The sequence below is a fragment of the Limulus polyphemus genome, unplaced genomic scaffold (assembly GCF_000517525.1).
Source record: "Limulus polyphemus unplaced genomic scaffold, Limulus_polyphemus-2.1.2 Scaffold33, whole genome shotgun sequence".
Lineage (NCBI taxonomy): Eukaryota > Metazoa > Arthropoda > Merostomata > Xiphosura > Limulidae > Limulus > Limulus polyphemus.
In genome coordinates, this window is record NW_013665643.1 from 1,620,664 (window position 1) to 1,639,013 (window position 18,350).

Consider the following 18,350-nt stretch of genomic DNA (forward strand, 5'->3'; position numbering starts at 1 on the left):
TCACTGACCATATGTCACTCAGTAACAGTGTCAGTGCTGAATGCTGCTGACCTAGCTTTCTTTTAGTCTATCCAACAAGTAGTTTGGAATCAAAATAAAAGAACTTTTTCTACACGATAATTCCTGACCTTAGGTTGCTTGTCATGAAAGTATTGCAATTAAGATCACATGGGCGATAATTTCCTGCATATAGTCATAACTTATCACTCTGTGACTTCCAGCATTATGGTAAAAAATGCATTTTATTGTTACAAATCCAATCGCATACAATTGTTTTAAGATATTCACATCTCAAGATGTATTGAACATACATATCATACTTGAAAAATCCAAAAAAAAGGAAGCTGGACACTATATTAAGAAGTTTTATTTTTGCTCACACCCTCCACTTTGATATTCATTAATGTGCACTTGTTGATCGTAATCTGATATGGTTTGTTTGTTGGGAATAAATGATTAATTCTTTCTGATCGTCTATCTTGGAAATTAAAAGCTACTTAATTATATTGTTATAACACATTTTTTCTGGTTTTTCTCTCCAGTGGTTGACTGTGGGCAACCTGCTGTAATTATCAATGGTCAAGGCTACCTGATAAATGGAACAACAATATTTCAATCAATGGTTAAGTACACATGTTCACCAGGGTATAGGATAGTTGGAAACTCTATTAGACAATGTTTGTCTTCTGGTAACTGGAGTGGAGAAGAACCTATGTGTATTGGTAAGTGAGTAAAACTAGACTTAATATAAATCAGGAGGCTAAATGTAACTGTAAAAAAGCAATTTGTTAACAGTGATTGTGTATATAAGCAGGAACATAGATATATCTGTAATTATGAAGTTGTTCACACTTTGCTTACTGCACAGTAAGAAGACTAAGTGTACTGTGATAATTCCAGGCATTATATTTCTTGTTGTGTAATGATTGAAATTAAGAATATCAGATGTACAGTCCTTTTTCCTTGTGTATATAGCTCTAATATAACACCTTGTGGCTTCCATCTTTGTTGGTCTTCTCAGAGTGGCCTACATGAATAACACTTCCAGATTTGTGATTTTCTTAGAACAACTGTATGAACTTCAGTAGTGGTTCATTGGAGGAGGAAAAGAAGGCCATTATGTTCTTAGTGATTGTGAATAAATAAACTATTTGTTTTTTTATATTAATACATATATTTTATTTGTTTTCTGCATAAAATTATTGAAAAACTGCCTATTTTTGTAGCAAATTATCCAAAAACTTCTTGTCCAATTGTATGCCAGTTCATCAAGTGACATCTCATGATGCAAGGCACAAAACAGTTGCACCTCTTGTTTCTCTTTTTTTATATGTTAAATTTCTCTATACTTGTGGTGGAAACAGCCAAGAAGAGTGACCCTGCTTAATTAGTTTATCAAGGAATTTGTGCCCAGTCACACAGTCAATCAGAATCTAGATTTAAAAAAATCAGTGCAATGAACTTTAAGAAATGTTTGCAACAAGAGGAGCACGCAAACCTCACAAGGTCATGGTGATCAAGAGCTGGTATGAATTTAATGATTATGTGATTATTCAGTATTTTGAAGGATATAAACAATTAAAAGTGAGTTTCATTAAATGATATGCAGTGCTTGGTTAAAAAGTGCAACAAGTTACCTTAATTTGGAGTTTTAAAGTGTGAACAATAGCTAGGCCTTGTCTGGCATGATGACAGTTGGTGGTTACCAACATGCTTACAGCTATAAAAAGTGGATATCTTGAAGTTGTGTATAGATAAATCAAGATACCTAAATTAAGTAGCACCTCTTGTAGTCTTCTACATTTTTTGGGATTGAGGTTAAAATACCACTGGCTTTCTCCTCGGTATTAACTACAAGCTGCCACTGATGAAATTAGATTTGTATCACCACTCCTTTATTTTTACCATAGTGGTATGATGAAACTTACAGAATAATGTGAATTGTCTTGTAATTAATAGAAGCTATGTTGAGAAATGATGTCTTGTTGCCCACATCCTCCATCTGTATCACCACTGGTATGATTTGATGGTCATAATCTGAAAGTGGTTTTCTTATTGGGAATAAGTTTCCAAGTCTATCTGAACATCATTTATAAAATTATAATTTCCCTTGAAGTTTTAATCATTAATTTACTATTAAAATACTAAGTAAGATTTTTATCATAACATATTTTGTTAATGTTTTAAATCAGGTTGTATGTTTTGTTACAAGCATTAAGAAAAAAATTATCTCTAAGTAAAAAAGCTATCTAGAGCTAGCTACTCTATTTGAAAAAGGAGCCAAACAAGATAAGGATAGAAGCCAGGTAACTAAAGGAAGGATATAATGATGAAAGCTGAGATTCTATTCAAACACCAAGCTTTTGATAGACAGAGTGGGGAAGCCAGTAATGTAGGGATTTTATTCTCCATGTAAAGTCAAGACAGCTTAGTCTGCTATGTGATCATAACCTGGATCAAGTGGTATGTCCACTTCCATCCCTATCTTGTTTGGTTCCTTTTTTCAAGTTCAGCAGCCAACCCAACATAGCTTTTTTATTTAGTGATAAATGTTTTACTAATACTTGTTTGTTTACTTTTTTTATGAGATGGCATACATGGGATACTAGGTTATAGAGTGTATTCTAAAGCTTTGTAAATTTTGCATATAATAATAATAAAATAGGTAAGTAAAGGTTGTGAAGATTGTTTTACTCTATCAAATGATGATAACATTATAGTTACTGCTAGAACTAGGTAGGTGCTAGGCCTGTTGAAGAAAGATGATAATTGAACAAAAAATAAGAAATCTTGGTTTGATTATTCACTGGTTTTTGACTTTGGGATGCTCTGGATACTTGAAAAGTGGAATATACACTGAAGATAGAGCAACTATACCAGGTAGCTTTTCATATCTAGCTTTTGACAACCTGTAGTAAAGAAAATCCAGATGACTTTTGTATTGCTTTAGTATGGGCTTCTGTGACATTCCTACAAAGAGATTGCAAGTGCACTCTCTGATACATCACATTCTTAAAACCAGTTTTAAAAGATAATACTTGGAAACAACACTATTTGTAGAGTCATTTGAACAGTAATTATTGTAAAAATTAAATCAAAACAATTAAAGTAATAATGATTTTTATTGTACTGGTATTAGTGTATGCTCTTAAACAACAGTTATAGCTTAAGATATTAAAAGGTATACAAGTGTATTGTTATAACACATTTTTTCTGGGTTTTCTCTACAGTTGTTGACTGTGGGCAGCTAGCTGTAATTACTAATGGTCTTCGTTACCTGATGAATGGAACAACAATATTTCAAGCAATGGTCGAGTACACATGTTTAACAGGATATAGGATAGTTGGAGACCCTATTAGACAATGCTTATCTTCTGGTAACTGGAGTGGAGAAGAGCCTATGTGTATTTGTAAGTTACTACTGCTAGATTTAATATGAAGACAGGAGGCTAAATGTAACTGTGAAAAAGTAATTTGTTTCATTAATTGTGTATATAGGTAGAAATATACATGCATATGTAACAGGAAAGTTGCTCACACTTTGCTTACTGCACAGTGAGAAGATTAAATGTACCATTATATTGCTTACTGTGTAATGACTGAAATTAAGAAGATCAGCTGAATGGTCATTTTTCATTAGGGGTATAGCCCTAATTTAGAAACTTGGGATTTCCATCTTTCTTGGTCTTCTGAGGGATGGTTTGCATGGACAACACTTCCATGTATGTAATTACCTTAAAAAACTATTAAATGTGAATAGAGTTGTTTAAACATTTGTTTAACAACAAGTTAAAGCTTGAAATGGTCCATTCTTTCATTGGGGGGGGGGGGGTGTCTGTGAGCCAGACTAGTTTCAGAAAATTGTAAGTGTAAAACACTTATATACACCAATTTGAACTATTAAATTTGATTTGTATCACTACTCTTGCATTTTACTATAGTGATATGATGAAACTTACAGAATAATGTGAAATGTCTTGTATGTAATGGAAGTTATGCTGAGAAGGGATGTCTTGTTGCCCACATCCTCTATCTTTATCACCATTCATATGGTTTGTTAGTCATAACCTGAAATGGTTTTCTTACTGAAAATAAATTTACAGTTCTTTCTGAACATCCATCGTAAAGATTATAGCAGTCATGTATATTACCCAAGCCTTTAAAGAAATTGTAGTTATTATCTTTTTTGTGAAAACATCAACCAAGATTTTGATCAAAACCTTCTGTTATTAATGTTTTAAATAAGGTTGCATATCTACCACATATATTTTGTTATACATATTTTTCTTAAATTCCATTGTGTCAGTAACAAATTTATGGACTTATGATATGCTAAAATTCAGGGTTAGATTCTCTTCAATGGACAGTATGCAGATAGCCTATTGTACAGCTCTGTACCAAAAAAACTAACAACATTAACACCTCATTTTTTTAAACCCAGTATTGATGTTTTATTTTAAGGAAATACTTAGAAACAACTGTTTGGAATTGTAATCATTGTAAAAGTGAAATCAACATAATTAAAATAATGATATTTATTTTACTGATATTAGTGTATGCTCTTAAGCAACAGCAATAACTTAGTCTTATAATTTGGAGACTATTAAGAGATTAAAAAGTTATACAGGTGTACTGTTATAACACTTTTTTGTTTTTCTCTACAGTGATTGATTGTGGGCAACCTGCTGTAATTACCAATGGTCAAAGTTACCTGATGAATGAAACAACAATATTTCAAGCAATGGTTCAGTACACATGTTTACCAGAATTCATGATAGTTGGAGACCCTGTTAGACAATGTTTGTCTTCTGGTAACTGGAGTGGCGAAGAACCTATGTGTATCGGTAAGTTAGTAAAACTAAATTTAATATAAAGTCAAGAGGCTAAATGTCACTGTAAAAAATGTAATTTGTTAACATTGGTTGTTTATATAAGCAGGAACATAGATATATATGTAGTAAGGAAGTTGTTCACACTTTGCTTACTACACCATAAGAAGATTAAGTATATTGATATATAGTACTTTGTTTACATTGATTGTGTATGTTGGAAAATTACAGAGTCACACATAACAAGATAGCTACTCACACTTTGTTTACTTCGCAGCAAAATTAGATGTATTGATAAATAGTACTTTGTTTACATTGATTGTGTATGTTGGAAAATTACAGAGTCACACATAACAAGGTTGCTACTCACACTTTGTTTACTTCGCAGCAAAATTAGATGTATTGATAAATAGTAGTTTGTTTACATTGATTGTGTATGTTGGAAAATTACAGTCACACATAATAAGGTAGCTACTCACACTTTGTTTACTTCGCAGTAAAATTAGATGTATTGGTAAATAGTAATTTATTCAGGTTTGACTTTATTTCATATCCATGGCACTAGGAATTTTGATTAATAGAAAATTATTTTATTGTGTTTTTTACTATTATAGTGATTTATTAACTTTACATAGTGTTTAATCAGGAAATAAATTGTATCTATAAGAATTATGTTGTACACTATAGATTTTGTGTATAGATAGATACCTAAGCACCAATTTTAGTATGTAGTAGTAATCTGTTTGCACTATTTACTAACAGTCAGAAGCCCATTAACTTTTACTGGTAAGTAGTACATTGCTCACACTGAGTTCAATATATAACCAAGAATCTAGGTATATTGAAAGTATTAACACAATTATTCATAATTTGGAAACCAAAGAAGATAAATCATTGGTTTGTTCTTTTTCCTACTTGTCTTGTTCTTGTCTATGCATGTAAAGATTTGTCATTTGAAAATTTTGAATACACCAAAATGATTTAGTTTGTAGAGGCTAAAGAAATATGTTTTATATATTTTTACTCATAGAAATTCCTTCATCTTCAAATCCAAATGAGAACATCATAGATGGGGAGTGTAAGACAAGATGGTTTTACAATTGTAACTGTAAGATACATATATTTAGGCACTGTTATTATAGTTGTGCAGTTTGGTGTAGCTCAAATGTTTGTTTGATGTAATCTGCAGCTGGAATGTTCTTGTTTTTAAATTCATTAAGTTTATCAAGCAGTCAATAAGGAAATATTTTGGTAATTGTATCACATATTAATTAAAATAACTTGGATATATTGCTTTTGTTTTCTAGTCTTCACTCTGTTGGAGTAAATATATACTGTTTATATTTAGGCAAAGAGGAACTTTAACAGATGAACTTCCCAGTAAAATGATTATTGAGAAAAATGTTTTAGCTTTCTAGCTTCACTAGGTTATAGCAATATTGAGGTTGGGGGAATAGTGACATGGTTGTGTCACATCCATAGGGTCATGAAACTTCAACAGGCTGTAAAAATGTAGTAGTTATGCGTTTGTTAAAATATTTGTGATACATTCATAGGGATATGACAAAGACAGAAGTCATGAGCTTTCATCAGGCCTTAGTAGTATGGTAGCAATGCATTTATTTAATTGGATGTGATGCATCCATTGTGGACCTTGTGAAAACAAATATTATGAGCCTGGGTTCTAAACCTAAAGTCTGTTGATATGTTGAAATGGTACTGATACATTCATGATGGCCCTTATGAAGGTAGAAAGCAAAAATATTGATTGTCATCCTGAATCTGATGAACAGAGACATCATACTTTAGTATTGTTACATCTCTGGTTGTTTGTTAATTACCCGTAAAAATTCTTTCCGAAGAACTTCAGCGATACAGGTCCTTTCTTAAATAAAACTAGTTTATTCTTTCTCAATACAACTTTGCAATACATTTAATTTCCACAGTCACTTTAACTTAAACACACACTATAATTCACAATGATTTACACACTTTACTTACGGCTTGACTCGATTATCTGTCTCTGTGTCTGCTATTCCAATTCTGATTCATTGTCTCGCTTTATCTGCCTCACTTATATACAAGAATAGAGGGCGTCTAGAATGCACTAGCCTCTTCAGGAACCTTCTAGATACTCATTACGTGTTACCAGCATCATGTGACTTCCGCTGTCGTAACAATATTATAGATGCTTGGCATGTGTTTATTTGGAAATTATTCATCTGTGGTGGACATTGTAATAACAATGCATTTGGTGTATCTTAACATCTATTAATATAAAGCATTATATATTCTTTGAGATTTAATTTATGGTAATTTATCTGTAAATATTCTGTGAGTGTTAAATCATCCTAACCTGAAAATTCATGCAAGAATCATATTTCTTGGTTCTTTGCTTTATCATCCTTGTGAATGATATCTATATTAATCACATAAATTTTAAAGCATAACAAATATGACTGAATTATACATTTGGTTTGAAATTTCCATTTTCGGATTTTAAGAAGAGAAAAATTCCACTAATTCCACTGTTAAAACAAGCTTCTTTTTTTTTTATAACCTCTCCATTGAATTTTTTCTTTGGTTGAAAAATGAATTTTTTAAAGATCTTTTCAATTCAAGACTTTAATGAACATATTAGTTGTTTGGTTTGCCAAAAATTGTTATACAGTGAAAATATAGCCAAACCGTGATCATTATTATTCAATTCAAGTTTGTAAATATATGAGTAACAATTGAAACTTTAGCTTTGCTAATTCTAAAACATTTTTAAAAATTTTAATAAGTTTTTGTTTGATATGTCAGACCTAATTCTACTCTCCTTAAACATTTTCTGTTTTTTCATACTTTAGAATATGTCTTAGTAAATTTTGATCTTCTATAATAAATAAATACTTCTCAGTGAACAGTGCTTTCTTTTTTATAGTTTCAGATAGCCAGACATCTGACTCTGATACAAGCAGATCAAAAACTATAGGTAATTATTTGCACTAGGTCCACTAAAATAATATTTGTGAATGGGAGTATCATTTTAACCACAATTTTAGGTAGGCTTAAGCTGTGTCAGTACACTAGCAGTTTTGTGTAAGATTTTGCTTTGTCAGTTTACTTGTAACTGATAAAGGATCGCAATGTTTCAGTAATTTTAACACTAGTTTGGTAGACTGGTAATAATAATTTGAGATAAATTGTTTCAGTTTAATTTTCATTGTAAGTAATAACACCATTTCAACTTACTGATACTTGTGAGGAAGGCTGAACTGTTCTGGTAAGCTTTCAGTCCTGAAAAAAAAAGCACCAGGTCATTCAACATTAACCAGTAAAAATCTCATGTTCAATTATAATAAGAACTTAAACAATGACTGTTTCTTACCATTTGATCTACATCTACCTATACAGATTTTAGTACCTTTATATTAAATATTAAGAAAATCTGATGACACAAGAGCAGTTTAAACTGATGTTTTAAATTATCACAAATCACTTTTTTTTATGACCTGAGCAAAAATGTAACAGAAGTAATCCTTTAATTTCAGTAGCAAGTTTTAAAATGAGCCAGGTTAGCAGTAATTTAAAAGACTTAAATAACATTCAGAATGAAACTGAAAAATTGGAACTTTTGCATGCAACATTTCATATCCTGAAACAATAAAAGACTGTATATTCAGGTTCAGTTATGCTTTCTTTACTGCTGCAAATAGTGAAATATTTTTATATACAAATAATTTATGAAGCACATTAGTTGCTATTTAAATTCTATTACTAATAACAATGTTACATATCCATGTTATGTTTAATCATTCTATGTGTAATATGCAAAATCTATGCAATGTAGTGGTGATTTATGTCTTAAATTTGTGCAAAAGGATAAATTATTTTAGTAAATAATATTTTTTTTTCTAGGAATTGGTGCAGCTGTTGGCATTGGTGTTGTCTTGGTGCTGATTATAATTGTTGTCTGCATAAAAATGTAAGTAATTTTTAAAGCTTAAAAGATTAGGTTAAATATTTTTAAATTCCTTGTTATTCATTTGTTACAATTTTTAGATGTTTTAGTATTTTGTTAAAACAATTTTGGGATTATTAAATCATCATCGTATTTTTTCATAAATGATATTGGTTTTCATAAATATTATACAAGGAAGTATGCTAAAAATGTATTTATGTTTAGTCAAAATAAGTAAATTCAAATGCCATATGTTTATATTATGAAAAAAGATTGTTCTTCTACAGACTTTTTATTTTCTCTCTCTCTCCCTTAAAGTATCAAAGGATGCTGTTTGTCAGATTTGGGCTGTAGTTATGTAAAAAACAAAATGTTTTATGTACTTTCAGAAAGAAAATATAAAAATAATGCCCAGTTTAGGTTCTAATCATTCTAAAAGGAGGAAGCAGTTTGTTTTTATGTTTTTAAAGGAGTGGATACATAGTTGTCATATGAAACTTTGACTTGCAAGATTAAAATAGAATTTAAAGCATTTTGGAAGAACAAAATATAAAATATTTGTAAAAATGTATTGAAGCAAATTACTTTGTGATGTTTGCACAAAAAGCTATAGAGAGTACTATTGAAGACTATTTTAAGATTATAGATGTATATTATCTCCTTTATTGTGAGAATTACTTGAACTTGAAACAGTTATTAGGTATTGGATATCATTGGACTTATTTTCATTTTCTTGCATTGCATATTTTTATATACCATAAAGTTTATATAACCTTGTTATCATCAGAGGTGTAGTGGGGTGGGAACGCATGGGCACAGCATACCTGTACTTTTTTTTTAGTTGGAACACCGTACTGCCACTATTTTGAACGAATCCCACCTTACACAGTTAATTAAATGTATTCTGGTACTTCTTTACTTAACACTACACCACTGGTTATCATTAAAGGTTATGTATGTTTGTATCAGGCTGTTCATGACCTTGCAGTACATGAATTATTTTCTTAGACCTGAAAAAAACAACAAGACAGAATTAAGGCTTAAACATACTTCTTAAAGTAATGTGGGAAAAAGACAATGGAAGAAAATTTTCTTCCACATTTCAAGTTTATGAATATAGTAATTGAAGTAACTGGACACTTGGGCACATCACACTTTAGAGCAGTAGTTGCCTGACTAGAAAACCTAGTGGATCAACTTGTTAACTAAACTAAGTAAATTTAGCAGCTTCCTTCTTTAAATGCTTTAATAGCATCTGTATCAATAAATATACATTTTTTGTCCTTCAAAAAGCATTTACCTAAGAGCTTGAAAATATTTTGCATTCTCTGCTTTTTCTTTATGAGCTTATTTGTTTATTTATTTAACTGTGTCTTTTTGCTCACAGTGTTTTCTCAACATTATATATGCATTATTTTACTCCTGAAATTAAATTTAGAGTGTAATTATGTAACTTCATGATTTTATATGAATTTGTAGTGAAACAACCAAGATGCTGAGAGTTTTATGAACACATTTTAGCATGTACAAGAACTTTTGAAAAATATTTATACACTAAGATATTTTGATTGTGTGTACTTTTGAAACATTACTGAATTATATCTCATATAACTGAAACATATGCATTACTGTTTTACTGCACTCATAATTTTAAACAAATATTACTTTGTTTTAAAGTTCAAAGAATCAAAATATTCAATGCTTGCTCACTTTTAGAGCTTCCTGTACATCACTATTCTTTGGAAATGTTTTGTAATTATACATTTTTACTTGTATTTTTCAATTAAAAATTATTTAGTTTCATAATGTTGAATATGGCAATTACAGGAAAAAGGGGAGGCTAACTAAAAACTCAGGAAATGTGCCAGTTCATAGAACACAGGGAAAACAAGCTTCTGTCTTGTCCTACTCCAACTTCAGTATGGAAGCAGATGGTCGAGGAGACCCAGATAATTTGAATGAAAGTGGAGATATTCGTCACAATCCCAATGGATTAGTAACATTTAGTGCAAACCCACAACCTATTTATGCTAATGTTACAGTTAATGGACAGAGGTTAGTTTCACCTGCGAGTATAAATGGACAAGAAAATAAAGTAGCTTGTGATAATACAAGTAATATTTAAAGTGGACAATAAAGCAAGCCTAAAACTAGATGAAATCATCTATTAGGGTAACAGTTGATGTGTTATACAACCTTCTGATGGAAAAGAAAATCAAGTAAAAGACAACTCCATCAGAATCACAGACAAGATTTCCAAAAAACCTTAACATTCACATATTTTTTTTATTATACTACACATTAGAGCTTGGAAACTGTTCCACTGTTTAGTGAATGATAATTATAGTGAATACAACTGTACTTATAAACTTGTAACAAGTGATTTGTCTTCTATGCTGACCAATTGAATTTTTATAATGAAACCACTTTGTATTATACCAGACATTTTTGTTGTAAATAATGAGTAAACATTTTTGATTCTAATATGCATAGTTCATACTTGACAAAATTAACTCTCTCAATTTTGGAGCATTTTTTTCTGATGAAATAGTTGTGGTGGTAGTCCTTGTAATTCTAAGGTGTTGTTGTTGTATGGCTTATTGGTGAGAAGTATTTAATTTAGTCCTTAAGTGGAATGAAAGAATGTTCAAGAGATTAATTTGTAGTTACTGTGGGCCAAATGGCCTTTTGTTGCTTTTTAATTTTTTTGGTTAACAGTAGAAACCTACTATTTCAATAGTACACACATTTTTATAGGTATGGCTAATCAAAATACTTACTTGCAAAATGAATTTTCATAAATTTTGTCTTGATCTTATCATTTTGTCAATATTGATTCTTTTGTCTTTTTATAAAATCTAGTTTAAAATGTCTTAACCAGGTAATGTTTAAAAAAGTTAGAAGAATGTTATAGGGTGGTTATAATTTTTATTTTTCAGTAACTCTAACAAATTCAAGCAGTTTTGTAATCTGTATTTCACAACTTAATGAGCTTATGAAGGTAAAATTTATTGCAAAGATACTTGTTCATGAAAGAATATGTGAAGTTCTATATTTTGTATTTTAGTCTTTATTTTTAGTTCCTATAAACTTGAAGACCATTTACTTCATCAAAAATTAGCTGAGGATAGTATAAAGAATTGTTTTTACCACATTTTATAAAAGAATTAAAAGTTATTGAAACAAACAAGCTATGAAGTTTTTGTTTTTATCTTCTCTTTTTTTTTTCACAGAATATTATGTAGAAAAAGTAACTGATAAAAAAATTTCTTCCTTGATTTGCATTAGGATATTGTTCATTGTTTTACTTACTGTGGTTATTTCTTTAACAAATAGTGTTTGTATAGGTCATAACTGTTTATGTTGACAATTTTTCAGGTTATCGGGATAGACTGGAATAAATGTTATGGAAATACAAAAACAAATATATAGAAAAACTACTATTTTATACAGAAAAAAATGTATATACACATACAAATTATTATAAAAACTATTATTGTAAAGTCCTTGTAAAGTTTGTATAGTGTTTTTAATTTTGACTCAGATTTTTTATGTTCTTACTGTACTACCACTTAAAACAAAGTTATGTAAAATTGTTTAACCAAATATGATTGTCATGGGTTTTTTCCCTGAGAACCATAGTTATGTTGACTGTGAAAAGTTGTTACTGTAAAATTGCAGTATAATATGAAACTTATGACTAAACAAAGAAATTATGAAGTTATTGTTTATTCTTGTTTATTTATAAATTAAATCTGAATACTAAAGTGCAAATGATACCAGAATACCAGTAAGTAATCTTGCATGTCATGTATATTATGTTGTGAGCTGTAGCATTCAAACACTAACCAAACAAGGGGTATGTACTACAGATGTCAAATAAAGTTAGTAATTTTGGATATCAATTTTCATGAGTCAAAGTTTTATACCACTAGTTTCTCTTAAATCATAGTCCTATATTGTTCCTTCAAAGTGACATCTCTTATGAAATCACAGTGGTATTTTAGGAAGTTTAACCCACTGTCAAGTTTCCGTTATCGTGACCATTGAGAGAACTACAGAGAAATAGCAAAAAAAATATAAAGATTTAGCTTAATATATCACACTAGTGATTGTAACAATATCACAAAACAGTTCTAGTGTACATAAGGCTCATCAATTTTGCATATGGTTTCTCTTTCTTACTGAGGATGTTTATCATTAGGCATCAAATAAAAATCATGTTCCATGTCTATACACATGTGCCCATATGTTTACTAACAAATTACTTTTTCTAATGAAAGTCTGAAACTTAGCAAATATGTTTAAAGGAATAAATAAGATTGTAAGAGTTATTAAGAACTCAGTAGTCATACGAAATGAAACAACTCTGATGGACTACAAATGAGATGGTGTCAACTAGTAGATAAACTTAATAGTTAAACACAAAGTTAATACACAGTGCACACATTTATCTTATACAGTTGTACAATTGAGATGTGTATAAAAGATTACTACTTATTCTACATTCTGTGTAGATGTTATTCTTGATGAAGCCCAACATAACAATCCATATAATAAGAAAAAGTTCATTTGTACATGTGTGTGTATATATACATTTTACATTATTTAAGCTAAAAAGCCTCTGAATATGCATATGCACCATCAACTGTGGGTGCATTCTAAAAGTGACAGTCAGTCCCATTATTTGGTTCAAAGCTTTATGGTGGAAAGTGCTAGCCCAGGCTTAGAGAGGACCCATAGCTTACCAGCACATCATAATAATGAAATACACTGCAGGATGTCAATGCAAGTAGGGGGTCCCTTGGTCGGGCTACCGCCCGGGGCCCGAGTCACCTTTAATCTGTTCCTAACTAATAATATAGTTAATTAACTGAAAACTTTGAGTTTAGAATCAAATGATTAAAATCGGAATTAGTATCATGATATTTGATTCGTGAATTACGACTTCCTTGTTCAGGAATCATATCGAGATAAAACATTTAGTGATGTTCGCCAAGTTCGAAAATTGTTCGATCGTACATATCAAACATTTGTATTTCAAAACTACTCAATACATGCTATATTTTCTTTCCTTTCGAATGAAAGATGACCATGTTGTGACTTCACGTCTTAAAGACTAAGTAACAAACATTTGATTTACTAAAACTGAATGCACCGATAGCAATAAAAACAATGGATCCATCACGTTTTCCACTTGGTGTGGCGCAAATCCTACACTATGTCTTTCTCTCAGTGAAAAATTAAACGCTAACGAATATTCCGGTTTTCATTTCAAGGATATAATAACTAAAAATAAGATGGCATTTGTTATCTAAAAATTTGTATGTCTTTATTATGATGAGAAATACGTAGGCTGTACTACTAGACGGTTCTCATCCACAGACATATTCATTTTGCCATAGGGAATTAACCTCTAACAATACATTTTGGGCCCGGCATGGCGAGGTGGTTAAGGCCCTCGACTCGCAATCTGAGGGTCGCAGGTTCGAATCTCCATCACACCAAACATGCTCGCCCTTTCAGCCGTGGTGGCGTTATAATGTGACGGTCAATCCCACTATTCGTTAGTAAAAGAGTAACCCAAGAGTTGGCGGTGGGTGGTGATGACTAGCTTTCTTCCCTCTAGTCTTACACTGCTAAATTAGGGACGACTAATGCAGATAGCCTTCGTGTAGCTTTGCGCGAAATAAAACAAAACAAGAAATCGTGCTTACAAACACACAGATAGGGGGGGGGGGACATAACCTCCGTCCACCTTCGGTGGCGGAGGTAATAATATTATTATCAATTCTACATTTCAAAAATAAAAAAATCTTAAAATAGCATTCCAACAACAATTTCATTAAAACTGAAAATGTTTGTTCGGAAGCATGCTGCTACAATTGTAAAAAGTTTTCCAGTTACAAATTTTAATCTTAGAAGTATCCCTCCCCAAAGAAATTAATAAAAAATTAATTCTATATGCGAGAGCTTTTATAAAATTTAAACATTCAAACATGTATAACAAACTGAGGTACCCGTCCTTTGCCCGGATTATGAACTTAAAAAAAATGTGCGGATCGCCATCTGGAAAAGTGATGCAAGTTAATTCCACGAGATATTCGTTTAGCCATGCATACCTCAAACAGTTAGAGAATGAAATGGGTATCCATGTTATTTCATGCGAAGACATAGTGGCTGTGTTGCCAGACGCAAAGTCTATAGGATTCTGTGTGATTGGATTGTTGAAATGGGCACTTAGAAACTGTCATTGTCGTAAACTACATGGCTTATGGAAGGCTAGCAGGGAGGAGCGTGTGCTTTAGACATGCAACCTCATGAAAGAACCTTTTGCAATGAAAACTATGCCGCAGGTCTATAATCAAGACGAACGGTCATCAAATAGAGTTTTTTTTTTTTGTAATTAAGCACAAAGCTACACAATGGACTATCTGTGTTCTGCCACCACGGGTATCGAAACCCGGATTCTAGCGTTGTAAGTCCGCAGACATACCACTGTGCCACTGGGGGGCCATTAGATAAAGAATGATCAGATATGGTAACATGGCGTGGTGAGTCTCCCAAATAGTTTTAGTAAAACGTTCACAATCTTTGAATAACTTGACTCTTTTTTTTTTTTATATCACGTCTTTATATGGCTGATCCATTTAATCAGATATCATTGCTTTTTTGTTTTAATTATTGTTTTAAAAGTAATGAAAATTAAGGTTTCATCCGAAGTGGGATTTGAACTCCAGCTATTAGGAGAATCTATCAACACAAAGACAGCGTATCAAATTATTATGCCATTCCTTCGTTTCAGGTTTTCCATCTGTTTCTTGACCCTTACATAATTAGTTTTAACCTACTGGCTGTGGAGAGCAGTTCGTTTAAGATTATCAAAATAAAATAATAAAAATATTAATATATATATGCTACAGTTGTCAAATCCAAGTTCAGATTAATATCTAACAAAAAAATTTTGTTTCATTTCGGTTTTTCTTTGTTTACTATGTGTTTTGCCTCTTGTACAAGAAGAAGGTGAACAACAACCATAATCTTACCTCTTTTTGATTGCTTGCTTCTCTTAATTCAAAACAGAAATGAAGCTGCTGTTTGTAATATGATGTAAGAGTGCTTAAATTTGTTTAGAAACATAATAGTAGTGGCACTACAGCATTTGGAACAGTTGCAGCGAAACAACAGATTTGGCGAAAAGCCCAATCCTGTATATAGAGCCACGGTAGCGTTACTCAATCCTTCCAGGTTAGCTTGTTCGGAGTCACTACCATGACTGTACTTGGTGTAATACTTTTAGTTGTTAGAAATTAGCTAACTAACAACTTACCATTTAGCTCAGTCGTTAGAGCATTCATATAGTATTTGAGAAGGCTCTGGTTTGACTCCGAGGCGAGAAAATACAAAAACACATAACTTAAATTACCACAATGATATTCACTCCACGAGAATTTAAGTTATCACTGTAGTGCAAGTAAAACAGATTTACTTTTATTTTTCAGGAAAATCAAGCAATCAAACACAGAGATTACAATAATTGAAAATACAGTGCCTTGCAAAAGTATTCATTCCCTACCAATAATGTCACATTTTGGCGTAATACAAATAATGTCAACAATTGTTTTTAATACACTTGTTTTTATTCAAAACTCTAATGATCAAACTTAACACTGTTATGTGTGAAGGAGGTTGAATGTCAGCAAAACCTGCAAAGGAAATGTATAAATTGAAATTTGCTGATTACATATGTATTCAACCCCCTAACTCAGTACTTGGTGGAAGCACCTTTGGCAGCAATTACTACTGTGAGTCTTTTTGTATAGGTCTCTACTAGCTTTGTACAATGCGAAAATGTAATTTTTGACCATTCTTTCTGGTAAAATTGCTCCAAATCTGACAAGTTCGTTGGGGATCGTTTATAGACTGCAATCTTCAAGTTTCGCCTTTCTATTGTATTCAATTCAGGACTTTGACTAGACCACTCCAGAACATTCACTTTTCTCTTTTTAAACCACTCCATTGTGGCTTTGGCCTTGTGCTTCGGGTCGTAGTCCTGCTGAAATGTAAATTTTCGACCTAGTTTTAGATTTTTGGCTGACTCAGGCAGGTTTTCCTCTAGGATTCGCCTGTACATTGCACCATCCATCTTCCCCTCAATCCTGACAAGCTTCCCATTCCCTTCTGATGGGAAGCATCCTCATAACATGATGCTGCCATCACCATGCTTGACAGTTGAAATGGTGTTGACTGGGTTATGTACTGTGTTGTATGATAGTTGTCGGCTGCTGATGTTTCTACCGCAAAGGTACACAATGGGCAATATGCTCTCTGTCTGCCGCGGAAAATGAACACCGGATTTTACAGTTGTAAGTCAATAAACGTAGCGCTTACCCACCGGAGGACCATTATAAATAGAAGGTAGATTAAGGAGATGAAAATGCTTATTTCTAATAGTTTATTGAAATTTGACTTTTTTTATGTAGTGCCATTCTGAAAGTACACTTCACCATGTAATAGAAATTTAAGGATTTAAACTCTCAAAGAATAAAACTGCTTTCATTTATTTGTTAAAGAAATACTCACATTTTTTACCATAAGTTTTAAAAATAAGTAAATGATACATGAAAAACAGTTTTATAATTTGAGAGTGTAAATAATTAAATCTCTATTACATTGACACAGTTGTGCTAACGGACATATCAAATATGTTGAACTATATTTGCGTCAGGTTTGTGAGGCTAACACAATGGAACACTAAAAAGCATATAATGTATAAAAATACGATAATTACATATTTTTGTACGTTTCACTGAAACTGTAATATTATGTATCTATATAAATATAATAGTAGTGCCTGTTGTATGCCCAAGTAACTACTTCACAGGGTGTGAATGGATAATCACCAAATTGGGATGGGGTTCATTAGGTCCATGCGAGGGTAGGTACAAATTTTCAGTTTTGCGTTTACGGTTTTTATGGGCATTTTAGGCGTTTTTTATCACTACTTCGCTCCCTGTAGATGGATCTTCACCAAATTTGGTATGGAGGTTCATTGAGTCCATGGGGAGATACATACATGTTTTCAGTTTTGCATTTTACGGTTTTTATGGGTGTTTTTTTTACAATTGCATATAAGGGAAACAACTTTTCATGTCTTAAGATAACCTTTCATTAATCATGAATTTACATAACTTCCGTCCAGGGGACAGGTACTCCAGATAGTATCTATATTACACAAGAAGAAACTCATTATAGTGTTACGTCTCTGTTCGTTTGTTAATTTTCCGTAGAAGTTCTTTCCCAGAAATTTCAGCGATACAAGTCATTTATTAAATAAAACTAGTTTATTCTTTCTCAATACAACTTTGCAATACACTTAAGTTCTACAATCAGTTTAACTTAAACACACGTTATAATTCACAATGAACGATTCACGCACTTTACCCCGATTGACTCAATTGTCCGTCTCTATCTGCCTGTCTGCAATTCTATCCCGATTCATTGTCTGGTGTCCTTATATACAAGAATAGAGGGCGCCTAGCAAATACTGGATTATTCGTGATGTTCCTCGATCT

The 18,350-nt window shown here is 31.8% G+C and overlaps 1 protein-coding gene across 3 annotated transcripts in view; it reads left to right on the plus strand.

Moving 5' to 3' along the window:
* Positions 1 to 12,654, plus strand: part of LOC106460333 (CUB and sushi domain-containing protein 3-like) — a 107,901-nt gene extending 95,247 nt beyond the window's left edge. For all 3 annotated transcript variants that reach the window (XM_022387432.1, XM_022387426.1, XM_022387442.1), the window contains 6 exons: positions 543 to 722; positions 3,231 to 3,410; positions 4,665 to 4,844; positions 7,756 to 7,806; positions 8,733 to 8,799; positions 10,603 to 12,654. In XM_022387432.1, the coding sequence (XP_022243140.1) occupies positions 543 to 722; positions 3,231 to 3,410; positions 4,665 to 4,844; positions 7,756 to 7,806; positions 8,733 to 8,799; positions 10,603 to 10,900 (956 nt within the window). In that variant the 3' untranslated portion in view covers positions 10,901 to 12,654. The remainder of the gene's footprint in view (positions 1 to 542; positions 723 to 3,230; positions 3,411 to 4,664; positions 4,845 to 7,755; positions 7,807 to 8,732; positions 8,800 to 10,602) is intronic.
* The last annotated feature ends 5,696 nt before the right edge of the window (positions 12,655 to 18,350 follow it).